The sequence below is a fragment of the Sceloporus undulatus genome, chromosome 4 (assembly GCF_019175285.1).
Source record: "Sceloporus undulatus isolate JIND9_A2432 ecotype Alabama chromosome 4, SceUnd_v1.1, whole genome shotgun sequence".
Taxonomy (NCBI): Eukaryota; Metazoa; Chordata; class Lepidosauria; order Squamata; family Phrynosomatidae; genus Sceloporus; species Sceloporus undulatus.
The window spans coordinates 94,782,645-94,797,544 of record NC_056525.1 but is presented as its reverse complement, the minus strand read 5'-3'; the positions used below and the strand labels follow the sequence as shown (position 1 = coordinate 94,797,544).

The window sequence follows — 14,900 nt, the reverse complement described above, 5'->3', positions numbered from 1 at the left end:
GGACAAGGTTGCCCCTTTGTTTTCTTTCTTTCTTTCTTTCTTTCTCTTTTTAAAAAGAGGTTCTGTTCCCACATTTTCTGCAGCAATATGACATGCAGAAATGTACCAGGAGAAGATTGTCATGGGGGCAAGATAAAGAGGAGGAAAACCTAGATTCTTTGATTTTGGGGAGTCACATTTCTGTTAATTGAATAAAAACCAAGCTTGTAAAAATCTTGGGAAACCTTGGGTGTGGCATGGACGTAAGTAACGTGAGATGCACAACCTCTGAATTTAGGTGTCACATACCTAAATGCCTATATATTGCGGACACTTTGCAGGAGACCAAAGACCTTTACTTTTAACTCATTTTTATCTAGGATTTCCTAGGAGCATAACTGACAAACTTTCTGTGGTATAATCATTTTGTGTGTGCACGCACAGTGCAGACATGTCTATGAAGTATATTTCCCAGAAGTATTGCACTAGAAACTTTGCATGTGGTGTCTTCATCTTAAGAGCACTAGGTGACACTGTGGAGCAGCATTTGTGTCAGAGGGAGTGCTGTGACTTTTCCAGCATTTTAAGCTGTCTATATAGGAGGCAAAAACCTCTATAGTTAGAGAGTGGCAATACATAGGCCCTTTCGTAGTCTCTTGACCTTCAATCTTGTAAAAACGTGTGTATGGGAAACTCAAATTGCAGAGCTGCATTCTTCTATGGAGCTTTATTGTGAATGTGAATTGTAAATGGTCAAAATACACTGTTTGTTTTTTTAAAAAGGCGTGTGCCAGAGGATCTGGTGGGGTTTTTCTGGGGCAGGGGTATTGGAAAAATGTATCTGTCTTACCCCTTGGTCACCCCTACTACATATATTTCTTGGTCACCCCTACTACATGCATAATGCTTTAAAATTCTATTGTTGTGTTGTAATCCCGCCCCGATCCACCTAGGATAGGCAAGAAAATATAAATGAATTTTATATTATTATTATTATTATTATTATTATTATTATTTCACAGAAGAAAATGGAGACACATGTAGTAGTGCAACATCAGTGTAGTCAAGATGGCAAAGGTTATTAATGAGGAAGAGCACACAAGCTAGAAGAGGCTACAGCAGTTTACTTTTGCCTAAGTCTACAGGGAAAGGGAAAGGTTTGCCTCCTCTCCTGCTGGGTTAATTAAATGCAAACTGCAGTACTTATGGATTTTAGACTCACTTGGCAACAACGGATGAAGAAATCCAAGGACAAAGAATGATAGTGGCAGGAGGGAAGAGAAATGGGGGCATTGGAGTTGTCTGGTTGTTGGAGGGTATGCTGTTCCTGCCTAGTGCCTTCTAGGGTCTGACTCCAGCTGGTAGTTCCAATCAGAGTAGGTGCAGTGAATCAGTAGGATTTATATAAATCGTGACTCACCATTCATTCGGTGAATCAACTTTAGTTGGGATTACCAATAGGATTCAGGTGAATCAATTCTAGCTGGGATTACCAATGGGATTCAGGATGTTGTGAACTAAAGGTCCCATCTGCCCAGCATAAGGGATGGTGGAAATTGTAATCCAAAACACCTGGCAGGGAAGACTCCCCTCCCCCAAGAATGGGATCAAAACCAGAATTACTTTCTTATATGGTCCCAGAGTGGGACATGTTTTTCATTATGGCTGTTATCACTTGCTTCCTTCTGACAGCTGGCTGCCATTCTCTGACTGACTGGAAGGGGGTAGTGTGTAGGACTGCTTCTCTCCACCAGATGCTATCCATTTTGAGCATGGCTAAGAAGCCCATTGAGTAACACCATGTTTGCTGTTACCCTTTGAGAAATATATCTACTTGGCAGCCTGTCCTTGCTGCAAATGGGGGGACAGAATGTACTTTTTTCTTTGAATGTGGCTGACAAGACTTGCCCCCGGAGCCCAGAGTGCATTTATTTCTTGGGAGGAAAAAGACAGCAAACATTAGGCAATGGGCTGTTTGAAGACACAATGCAAATGTTGAAAGGTTCCCCCCCCACTTAATTTCAGAACAATGGGAAAATTTCAATTCCTCAGTATAATGTCAAAGGAAAAATGAAAGGAATAATTTAAATGTAGATTCAGAGAGCCATTGTAATGCAGTGGTTTGAGGGTTGGCCTATGACTCTAGAGACCAGAGTTCAATTCCTAGTTCAGCCATAAAACTCACTGGGTGACCTTGGGCAAGTCACATACTCTCAGCCTCAGGGGAAAGCAAGGGAAATCTCTGAAAAATCTTGCCAAGAAAACCCCACGATAGGATCGTCTTTTGGTCGCCATAAGTCTGTAACAACTTGAAGATGCACATTAACAATGAGGGTTTGGTTGTTAGGAAAGTACAATTTTAAGCATTTGTCTTGCTCGGAGTTCTATAAGTATATTGCAAGCCGACGAGGCATTTTAATGGAGATAAGTTCATCAGAAAAATACGGCTGAGTACCTAATCAAATACAGTATATGTAATACAGCTGTAAATGAGCCATATGAAAGGAATTGATATTTATATGAGTGTTTTCAGCGTTTATTTTGTACTGTCCAACATTTTCTTGAATGCTCTACATTTTGCAGTGCCTTGTTCTCCTTTGCAGTTATGACATCTGGTCACCTAGCTCTCTACTACCTCTGATCTGAACTCCCACCATAGAATGATGGCAACTATTTCTCTTCCTCACCCGTTCCAACTGTGTGTGTGAGCTCAAATCCAGTTGGAGAAAAGAAGAGTGGGGAGGGGAGGCTGAGTTGAGTTGAGATAGTAGTTTTTTGAGGAAGACTGACTGCACTTGCTCATACTCTTAACCTGACATTAACAATTACATGAGGAGGCTGTGCTCCATGGTGGTCCCAATATATAGCTAGCAATGTCCACGGCTGATGACAATATTAGTTTGTCCAAATAAAAAAGACTTTCAGAAGTCTGACCTTCAGTATGATTTCCAAAAATTACATAGTGCCAGCCCATTTCTATCTTTGTGCATATTTTCCTGCTGATGCAAGTGGGCTGCTCCCACATCATGCCATACCATGTATGGTGGAAGAGCACAGGCTCAATTCTTGTGACACATCAACATAGACCCAGTGGTGTAATGCTAACTTTTGGAAGTGTGTACTCATCATGAGAGGCCCTGTAGGTATGTTGCTCTATATCAACAAACCAATTCTAGCACCTGAACAGCTCTTTTGTACAGATAAACTGCCCATTAAGAAATAATCCATTACCAAATACTTTGTGAAATAACTTGCAATCAGAGTAACTATATGCTACATCAATATGTTGTTATTGGGAAACCTTCTCAGCAAAGTTAGGAATGAAACTAAAGTCAGAAGCAGCTGTAAAGCTTGATAGTAAATATCAGATTATAACATTGTTCTTGCTAATCAAAATTTCTTGGGGCTTCTATCCTTTGAGTTGCAGCACTATCTAACTACTAGGAGGAGTCAGAAGTGTCTTAGGTACTGTTAAATTCTTTGCCTCTTTGATCCTGGGTTTTTCCTTCCTAATTCTGGAGGCATGTATGGGCAGGCAGTGGGTAGAACTTATGTAAGAGGAGCTTGATGAAGAGATTATTAATGTGTGAACCAGCCTGATTTGATTCACTTTCACTTCAGCATTGGGACACATTCTTGTCCCATGAAATACAAGAAGAGAGTCAGGCACTGTGTCCTGATCTTGACACAGAGTGTGGAGGGGTTACTTTTAACTACAGTTCTCAAAAATCCTGGTGGCCCTACTAGCTGAAGGATTCTGGGAGTTGCCCAAGAATTAATTCTGATTTACCCTTTTTTTAGTCTGAGATATGCAAACCCAAATGTTAATTCAGGAGAGGATGAACATAAATTAGTAAGCTGGGAACATTCAAATTATGCCTATAGGAATATAAACCTAGCCTTTTAGCATTATCCAGTTGGTTGACCTAAACAGCATGGCTTTGAATTATACTGCATTCCAGTATGACTCAAAGGTGTTTGTAACAAATCTGTATCTGAGTTTGGGCTAGGGTTTTTTGTGTGCTTCAAATTGCTTCAAGCAAAAGACTCCCACATGCCTTCAGAAGATAATAGATGGCCCTAGTTTCACTACAAAGCATACTGGGGCTACTGCCTGGGAACAAGTGACCTCACAGAACCATTGCAACTGACAGATGAGATCCAAGGACATACAGCTAGAAAAGAAGAAGAGAATATGATCCTAAAGAAAATGTGGAACAATATCTTTTCTCTATTACATCTGAGATGAGAAAGGAAGGGTAAATGTGACACTGTGTGACGCCCCCAAATTGGGACTTCCCACAGTGTGACAATTACTTTTTCCTTCCTCACCACATGTGTAATGGAGAACATAGACTCCAAGTCTCCTAATTACCTTCGCCAGTATGGAAGTAGTATATTCTCTGGGCAAACAACACAACTCTGTACCTTTTGCTGATTTATTTTCCCCCCCTCACTTTCTTTAAATTATTGGCATAGAGAGAATTGGCTGTAGAATAATTTATAGTGGAAGCATTAGCTTTCAGTAAATAAAGAGCCAATGTAGGGCTTTTTGATATAATTTATGATGGTTGGGAGCTGCAGTGACACACACTAAGAAATGTTGCTTCCAGTTTGTGGAGAATCTCTCTTCAGGTAGATAGTTCCTGCTGTCAGCCGCTGTCTTCAAAGCTGCCACTGTTGCTACAGGAATGAAATCGCATTGTACTCATGGGATCCGACACATAACCTGTGGAAAGTGAAGAGAAACTCAGGTGCTAGTCACAATGGCTGTTCAAGCCAGGAACACCTTCTCCTCTCCTTCTGACTTTTATCAAGCCTCCATATTTAGTCAGACAATATGGTAAATGTCCAGGTAAATAAGCAATGCACAGATTAGCTCACAAATAAATGGGTTTCAGACAAATAATCTTTTTGTTACCTCAAATCCCTGTTTAATGCCATTCCCTGAAGCAAAATGCTAGAAGGAAAATGTGACTTACAGAAATATTGCAGTTCATATTCAGTTTAGTCACAATAGGCATTCAAGCCAATGGCTGATGGAAAACTGGAACTAAGAGATTTTAATACACAGACACATTTCTATTTGATTTTTAAATATATCTATTTTGACCTAGAATAAAGGGATCCAACAGTCAACAATAAGCCACCTGCCAGAAATAATTATGCCCTTAATCCTGGGTAATTATCATGACAATAGCTACTGCTCCAAGTACCAGGTTGCCTATTAAGGACTATTATTATTTCTTTGCCATCGTGGTCATTGGTCAAATGTGATTGCTACTATTATTCTTCTGCTGCAATATTTGCCTGCATAACCTAGTCATTGAGCCTCTCGACATCAAGGCAATAAAAAGACAGTACTTTTTAGAAGATGCAGTAGTAGAAGACAGGACCCAATTCCCTCATCATGGCAGAATTTATAGACTCCTACAATGTTATAACAATTATTAATTTTTTTAAAAAACACATCCCCTCAAGATGTTGCAACATACAGTCCATTTGTTATCTACAAGAATGGGCAGGACCATCCCCAGCATTAGGAAGAGTGAAGTAGCTGACACAGCTGGCTGGTTCAGGCTGTTATGAAAGGACAGGAAATTGTTAGTTATTTACTTTCAAAATAATTGTTATAATTTTATTGCCAGAGATGGATAAGGTATTTGCAGGATTTTCTGCTTTATGTGCCAAAATAACTTTATGTAACAAAACAGCCTTCAATACTATGACTTTGGTGGAGGAAGTGTGCCTCTTGCTGCTTTGTCTCATGGGCAGCAAAATGGCGTGGGCTGCCTCTGACAAAGGGCCATGGTTGATTGCAGGCTACAGAGCAGTGGCATCACTAGTGGTTCAGGTGGTGCAGACTGCACTGAGTGATGCCATCAGAAGAGGTGACACAGGGCAGTAGTCCCCAAGACCCTCTTCTGGAAAGAAAGAGGGGTTCCTGTTGGCATACAAGTCCCAATAGAGAAGGCTGAGAATGGGGGATGACCTTTCTTTCTGAGCTCACCTCTTGCAGCCTCCCTCTCCTGATCGCTTTGGCTTCTTTCTGCCATTTCCCTTGCTTTTTTTTGGGGGGGGGGAGGAGTTTGCTGTGACTTCCTCTTTCTTTGAAGATGGAGATCTTTCATAATTAAAACACTTATTGCTCAAGGGGGCATCCCATATTTGCTTTCTCAGCTTGGGGTGGGGATGGATGGTAGTAGCAGGATGGCGGATTCCTCAGGATGGGCCCCTCCTCCCCATCTGCACTCCCATTCCACAAAGTCCCTGGGGGTGATACAATGAATTACCATATTGGGTGACATCAAACCTAGTGAATCCATTGCTACAGAGGAAATGAAAGTGGCATTAAAAGAGCAGTGCATTAAAAGAGAACGGGTGCTTAGGAAATATTCAGCTGGTGAGTTTAGTTAATATTCAGCATAAATGGTGGATATATTATCATTCCATGATTAAGTCTTAAAAACCTGTCAAACTACTCTCCCTGCATGCCATGTTCAAACATAGATGCACAAGCATATACACAAACACACACACACAGATACAGAGACACATACATGTGTGTGTATTCCAGTTGCTTTATAGTGAGTCAGGACACTGATGGATCTACCTCAGCCTTGTCTCTTCATTGACTGCCATGACACGCCATGTTTCATGCACACATAAGTTTGGGACAGAACTACAGGATATAGAATCAGTGTAGTGTAGTAAATGTTGGACTGGGAGAGTAGGTTTCAAATCCTTGATCAGCCATGAAAATCCATTGGGTCACCTTGGGCAAATTATACACTCTCAGCCTTAGAGGAAGACACTTGCAAACCACCTAAGAATCAATATTGCCAAGAAAACCCTAGGACAGGGTTGCCATAAGTTATACTTGACTTGAAGGCACACAAAAAGTGGCAACTTCTAGGAGGCTGCCATTGCTAACCGTTAACAAGCAAGAAAAGTCAGATGTGATTGGATGTAAGCTCCTTTGTGAATCTCAGGAGGCCACCTAAATATAATGCCTCCAAATGGGCATTTGTTGAGAGCCACCTGAAATCAGTCATAGAGTGACAATTCACTCATGATTCATAGCCAATGACACTTACCTGACAAGGATATCTGTATAATACATATGTATGCCAACATGGTCATTGTTTTTAACAGTTTACATTTAGGTGTACTCTGTTAGAAAAAATATTCAATATGCAACTAACAAATGTAATATGTGAAATGGCCCTCAGATGATGGTGGGAATTATGGCAATGTACTTGATGTATCCAAAGTATGGTTAAGGTTTCCTTGGATTCTTGAGATACCTATTACATCTCTTGCCTCCACAACTACTAGTAGAAAAATCTCTAGATCTTATTACAATTTTTTTTTAATTTCTTTTCACTATTCCCCCACTTCTTAGACATCAGTGGAGCCCATGAATTTCTCCTTATTAAATCTCTGAAATCTCTTACCATTTCGGTCAATTGGTGGATATTGAAAATTTCTCCTCATCTCTTCCAAAGAAAGGCCTTGAGAAGGATGCTGCCCAGTGCTGTAAAGTAGACAAAGTGTTTTCATCATGGATGCTGTCTTCATAAAATTAAAGCTTTTCTATTCAAACAACACACACACACACACCAAACAATGTAAAACAAGAACATATTTTTTACATCAAAGTTATTGCACCAGAAGATAAAGGAACATGGATACACACAGAGAGGGAAAATTCTGTTTCTAGAATAACTTTTTCCAAGGTTTGAGCTGCACCAACTAACTTTTCTTTTCTTTTGAGTTTGAAATTCTAGGTGACAGATTCAATAGACTATAAATATTTTATCTGTACCTGCACTATCAGGTTCATGCATGTTAATTTCTTTGTGAAACAGAATACCACTCATCTGCAGTGAATCTCCATGTTGTTCCCTGTAAATACATTCTTTTTTTCTTTAGAAGTGATTAGGGAAAGACTGTCTCTACCAGCGATTCATAGACAATGGGCAAACAGGTATCAAACATGCCTACTGAACTGAAAATAATCTGCTCAAACTGTATGTCGATAGCCTGATGATTCACAAAAGCATGCCTCTTCTATTCAATAGTAAGATATATCATTATCTGAAATGGTTTAAAAGAACAACATCTTCAAAAAAGTTTTGTAAAGTTGTGGTTGAAAGAACAAACTCAAGATTATTTCCAGCAATGTCTCTTTCATGGTGATTTTGATAAGGACAGTTCCTAACTGATGGCAGGTAAGAATTTTATATCTTGGTTTGGATGCCATCTCCTTCCCTTCTGCTCATCCACACCCCATCACCCCAATGTGACAACTGGGTGCTTGTTTCTTGATATACATTGCTAGATATAAATTCTAAATGCATATGTAGTTGAAGAATCTGAACAATTTTGCACTGCTCAGGTTGCCTTTCCTTTTGTTTTAGCAAAACAAATTCTAATACGAACCAGTTTTCCTTGCTCAAATGTGTCTAGTTTTAAATGATTTTTTTTTTTGCATTAATACAATTACATTTTCTGTTTAACATGTTACCTTGTCTACTTGGACTCTAACAGTATTTTGCTTTTGTAATGTCTGAACACTTTCATCCATCTAATTATATACCTAACACTGTACAGTATTATGCACACAATGCACTGAATGATATGCAACAATATGACACAGGGTGTCTGTGTGTGGAACAGAATTATAGTAGTGACAGTACTGAGAAATAAAATCAGGATTAATAATGATTTAATTTTGTGCCTTGTACAATGTAGGCTGAGGTCCCAATGTAGGTATAGGTTCAGTGTCTTAACTGCATCCAGTGGGATTCCTTTTTCATTTTTTTAAAATGGCTCAGACATTCATGAGTTTCAAAGAAGAACATGTCACACTGAATAGAAAGTGTATGTTTAGAAAGGCAGAAGTCCAAAAAGCCATTGGACACAACTAGTGGGATCCCATTTTTGACATTACTCTTTAAATGTTGGCTTGAGTTCAGTCTGTTCTGCTTCGTATGGGTTATGTTTTTATTTTACCATTGGTTATGTTTTTGTTCTTTTGATGTTTGTTTACAAGGTCTGGCATCCTAGGATGAAGAGTGAGTGAAAACATTTTAAATAACAAGATAAGAAATTCTGAGCACAAAAGCCTTTTACTTAGTTGATAATATTTGCCAACACATGCTCAGCCTTTTCAGAGTAAAGAGTCATCTGAAAGGAGCAATTTTTCTCAATGCCACAAATGCTAGGATAAGTTATTCTACTTCAGCATCGGTCCAGTTAATAATGTTAAAGCCAGATATCCACACAATATGATATGAGACACAAGATGTTCCTTATCCATAACACATGCCCTGCATATTCACTTTATGCAAGTGGAAGACAAAGTTCATATGCTTAGCACTGCAGGATCTCCAGGGAATTGAAATAGTTTGTTCATTTATTTGCTTAATTTAATCCATTTATTCATTCACGCTGTTTAGAAGAGCCTTACTTTGTCTCTGTCAATAATCCAGGGCTGCATTTACCTAAATGAAAACTAATGTATAGTTCCAAAAATATGCTCAGACAACAAAATTGAATGAGGGTCAAGGTCAAATGCAAAACTCACAATCAATGTGACATTAATAATGGCCAAAACATTTGCTGTACATATTACATAGCCTCAGAGAAAATACACAAGCACTCTGAAACTTCCAGAGGCATCATTTACTATTTGAACTGCCAGCTCTGCTCAGAAAGTTTATCAACAGGGAAATTCCAAAATCCATATTTATATAATGCCTTTATTATTACATTTTGAGAGAACTGTTTCATTGGGATCTGGTCTTGAGGAGTGGGGAGGATATGTGTGTGTTTCTGTGTATGTGTCTAGGGAAGAACACATCAGCTTCTTTATCAATTGCAGGAGAGCCAGAATGCTTTACCCAGGATGGAGACAGTTCTATTAGATACTGTATGTATTTTCCAAAATGGAGAATCAAACCATTCTGCCTTCCCTTTTCTCAGAAGGTCTATGGATGTAAGTTGCAGACATCTCTGCCCCCATTTCATCTTAGGACTGTGATCATATTGATACTCATTACCTAGAGGTCATATTTGTCACTTCTTTATTTCCCCTCCAACTTTTTTTGTAATATTTTTCCAACGAAGAGCTCTGAAGATCTCCAGAGCTTATTTATATTTGATGAATTTTTGGTTGATCTAATGAAGACCATTTTACCAAGAAAACCCTTTAGATGAGACAGCTTAAGAACCACCAATAGAGAGGGGGATGCCAGACAGAAAACATGTCAAATAAAACAGGAATAGTTAGAAGCAACACTACACATGTAATTGGAACATGGAATGAGAGAAGCATGAGCCAGGGAAAACTAGACATAGTAAAGACATACTTACTTGTTTAATTTATATGCTGAAAACATCATAAGAAAAGCAGAATTCGAATCAGAAAAAGGAGGAGTGAAGATAGGAGGAAGCAACATTAACAACCTAAGATATGCAGACAGCACCATAATATTGGAACAGTTAATAAGGAACTGGAACAGTTTATAAGGAAGATCAATGATGAAAGTGCAAAGGCACATCTGATGCTCAACATAAAGCAAACAAAAATAATGACCACAGAAGAAATACACAAATTCAATCTAGACAACGAGGCAATTGAAATGGTTAAAGAATTCTCATATCTAGGGTCAAATATTGACCAGAATGGAGAGTGCAGTCAAGAAATAAGACGAAGACTAGGAATGGGAAGGGCAGCTATGAAAGAACTGGAAAAGTTACTGAAGAGCAAAGACATACAACTGAGCTCTAAAGTCAGAATTGTTCAGGCCATTGTATTTTCAATTACCATGTACAGATGCAGTGGTGTCACTAGGGGTGGTCTCACCCGGTGTGGTAACTCATGGTGTCAATTGACTTCCTCCCATTTCACACCATATAGAATCCTTAGTAATGCTTTTTTGTACGAATGTTACTTGTAAATCATAATTCCCATATACCATTGTATGTAATGCTGAAAGTTCTGACATAAACAACTAGCAAAATTAAAATTATACCTTCAAATTACAATATCATATGCACAACCTAAATGAGTTTACATATACACAGTCAACATGTGGTTAAAATGTGATGTTGTTAAAGAAAATTTAATAAGAATAAAAATGTCAAAAATGTCATTTTTCAAAAAAATAAAAATAAAAAATTTGGGGGTCACTCCTTTCACCTCCCACTGAACTTCCCCCCACTCCCACCATCTCTTAAAACATTTTAAAGAGAAGTAGATGAATGGCACAGCCTGTTTCTACAAAAATGTAGGTGTTTGAGAAGCAGTGGTGTCAGCCTCCAGTGATGCCACTGTTTGGACGTAAGAGCTGGACAGTGAAGGAAGCAGACAGAAGAGTACTAGGTTTGTGTGTCTGAGTCACATAATTAATGGTTATCTCTGTGGAGAGAAAACCATCAGGGCCATGGTTGTATACTTAGAAATAAACAACTCCACATTTGTGTTTTAAAAAGCTTGCCCTGAAGTGTAGGATTTTCACGGAGAAACTTAACTGAAAGGAAACACTAGCTGGGGAATAGGTAATCCAATATGCCAAAGGTTCCCATAGGAACGCCACATCTTTTATTTATACCTGCTTGGAACAGCTGCCTCATTTGGAGTCAAAAGTGCAGGCAGCAGCCCCTAAAGCTGAACTGTTGCAGACGTGTCTCCTGTTGCTAAACCAGCTTCTTGGTGCTCTTGAGCCCACTGCCTTTCAGTAGTTACTTGCAGTTCATTAAAGACCTTTGTGCAGCATTTTTAAGGCTCACTATAAAAAGAAAGGAGAAGCAGGTGCTAAGAAACATCCTTCCTGCCCTGCTGCCCTTGCAAAGAAGCTACAAGCTAATATGTGTATTGTGCTGGACAGGATGCAGGTGAAACTGTATAAAAAGAGATCCCCCCCCCCCCCCTAATGCATCTTTGTTATGTCTGCTGGAGTTTGCTTCAGGAATAGGAGTGTAAGTGACACAATGATCACTCCCAGCTTATTCTCATTAGCACTGGGCCAGTGGCCATGGTTCCTAGATGGGAAATAGCAAGATGGTTAGGAAGCTGGTGGTATTATAACATGAGGGTTGCCACCACTAGAGAGGTGTCTGCTGTGCCATTGTAAATATGACCCTGCAAATTTAGTATAAGGTATTACATTGTTGCCTTCCTGGTCCCATTCTTGCTGAAAGTCTGCAGGGTGATTCTTATATATAAACAATACTGTCTACATTTGCAATAATTAGAAGAGGCAAGCAAGAAAATCTAAAGGAAATGTTTTGCCAAGAACTGAGGAGCACAGAGCAGCCTTCAAGCACATAGCAAGCTGGCTAAACAATCAGGGTGTTCTATGAAATCCATTGATGCGCCTGTGTAGAGCATGACAGCAAAAAGCTGATCATCAAAAAAAGCAAGACTGTTTAGGCATACTGTACAGTCATGCAAGAAAGAAAGTTGGAAAGTTATCCAATGAAGAGGAAAATAGCCATGTGGAGAGAAAACTGCCTTGGCCCCTGTTTTCAGAGAAAGAAACACAGGGCTTGTCTACATTTGCCACTATATTCTGGGCTCTCCCTGGAATATTCTGGCCCCAAATTCCCCCCCAAACCCCATTACCAGTTGTAGGTTTTTAGAAAATGATGGGCTCCCACATGGCCCTTGCAAGCTGGCCCGTGGTCTGAGGTGCCCAGCCTTTTTCTGGCCTCAGAGCAACTCGCATCCACAGAGCGACTCAGCAGGGACACTCGCAGGGACTGCATGGGGAAAAAAGCGAATTGTTGCCAGTTTTGCTTTGGGTTTTCTGGAAAAGCAAAATGTAAGCTTTTTCAATGAAGGACAAAAGGTGGAAACTCCAAATTGAGTCCAGGCATGGGAAAAATTGCCCAGACCCAATTCAGGGTTTTGAGCCATTGTAATATAAACAGCATATAATAAGCCTGGGAAGAATCTGGGTTTATAAGTAAAGTAGAGAAGCTCATAGGGCAGATCTTCTCACGTTTTTCTAGCAGAACTAGAGGAAATGGTTTTAAATTGCAGAATATACAGTTGACCCTCTGTTTTCATGGGGGATCCATTCTGGACCCCCCCACCCCCCCGTGAAAATGGAGACTTGCACATACAGTATTCAAGCCCCATAGGCTTTAAATTTTAAATCAAGACCCAGCAAATGCATATGAAAATCACCCAGGATCAAGCGTTTTCCCAGCAGACAATGGATCTCTAATTAAACAGACAGAAATCCTCTTTTCATATCCTCCCACCCGGAGGCCTTGCCATTCAGCAACAGAACAATACAGATTGACATGGAAATCATTCTCAACCCAGGGTCACACAGTACATATATATCCCACTCACTTGCATGCCAGCATTTTCTGAAGATGCCAGCCACAGATGCTGGTGAAACATCAGGGACAAACTCTTCTAGAACATGGTCACATAGCCCAAAATATCCACAGAAAACTATTCTATGATCATTGATATGTAAACAGAGTTTTGAAGTAATGTGAAACATCAACTAGTTAAATTAAAAATGCAAAATAAAACCTCTAAAACATATCAAAGAAAACTTGGTATTGTTCATGCATGTACATTTGGCACATAAGCTAAGTTGGGTGACCAAATTTCCCTCTTTTTTCCATATATTAAAAGAATAAAATCATGTCAGATATGTCTCACAAATATACCATACATACTGGCTTGAGCTCTTCAAGGCATGAATACAAGGCTATGTCTATTAGTCTGGAGTTGATATTCACGGGGCAGGAATTACCATTTAATGAGTTACGTGCTTTTGAAGACAGTTTTTGCATTGGGTCTGCCCTCAATGAATTTGCTGGAATAAATCTAAAGTCCTTTAAATTAAAAAAAAGCATATTATGAGAAATAAAAATAGTATAAAATTCTAAAAATTATAATTAGGCATGGTTCCAGGCCAGTGATAATTTTGCCAATGAGGGGGAAGAAGGTGCATTGCTAAAGCAGAACTTTGCAGAAATTTAATGAGTCATTGGGGACATTATTTACTCCACAAGATGCAGAGAAAACAAAGGTCTGTCACCAACCAGCATTGCTGACCTCTATAGATGCATTCATTGCTCCTGGGTTGCATTAAGGATTCTCTTTTTTAAAAACCCAGACCCCCTCAAAATCACAACATCCTGCCTCCATTGTCTTTTTTTGAGAGAGACAGAACCTGACAGGATAATAGAATCAGATTTGTGGAATTGCACTAAACTGTAAAGCAACTTGTCATCAGCTTCACTTACTTTTCAAATATTTTTCTGTGGTAGATCTCATTAATCTACCTCTGCTCACACATGCAACCATGAAACCAAAAGGGCAACTCAGTCAGTTACCCAACTGACAGAATGTTATACATTTAGCATGGCTGGCTACATACTGTGACTGGCTATTCTTGGTTGAACATAGGCTTCCTGTGTAAAAAGGGGAGTATCTTTCTGGCTTGGATGTAGACATTATTCCAAGGTTCTTCTAGCTGTGTTAGAAAAAGGCTTTCCCCTCTTTTTTGCTTCAGGGATTTCCTGTAGAGCTGTTCTGTGTTAATGCATGGAGCAGCAATACCTGAATTCCAGGAGAGCTTAAGAACCATTAGCCTGAGGTAGGGAAAATGTATGAGAAAAGTGAGATAAAACTCACCAAGGAAGTGGGAAGTAATTCCTGCTATTTATAAAAATCATGATGAAATAGAAAGAGTGTATGTGCTAAAGCTCTTTCACACTATATAGTTACAGTACTTTAATACCACTTTAAGACCATGACAGCCTCTCATGGAATTCTTACTGTTTAGGAAGGGGCTTCTAGTATACTCTGACAGAGAGCTTTAATTTCTTAGCAAAGCAGAAAGCCCAGGATTCCACAGGATGCAGCCATAGCAGATAAAATG

The 14,900-nt window shown here is 39.4% G+C and overlaps 1 protein-coding gene across 1 annotated transcript in view; it reads right to left on the bottom strand.

Moving 5' to 3' along the window:
* Positions 1–4,531: 4,531 nt before the first annotated feature.
* LOC121928795 (serine/threonine-protein kinase TNNI3K-like) overlaps positions 4,532–14,900 on the bottom strand; it is a 206,469-nt gene continuing 196,100 nt past the window's right edge. Inside the window, 2 exon segments of the mRNA XM_042464007.1 lie at positions 4,532–4,708; positions 7,437–7,516. Of these exon segments, the coding sequence (XP_042319941.1) occupies positions 4,632–4,708; positions 7,437–7,516 (157 nt within the window). The 3' untranslated portion in view covers positions 4,532–4,631.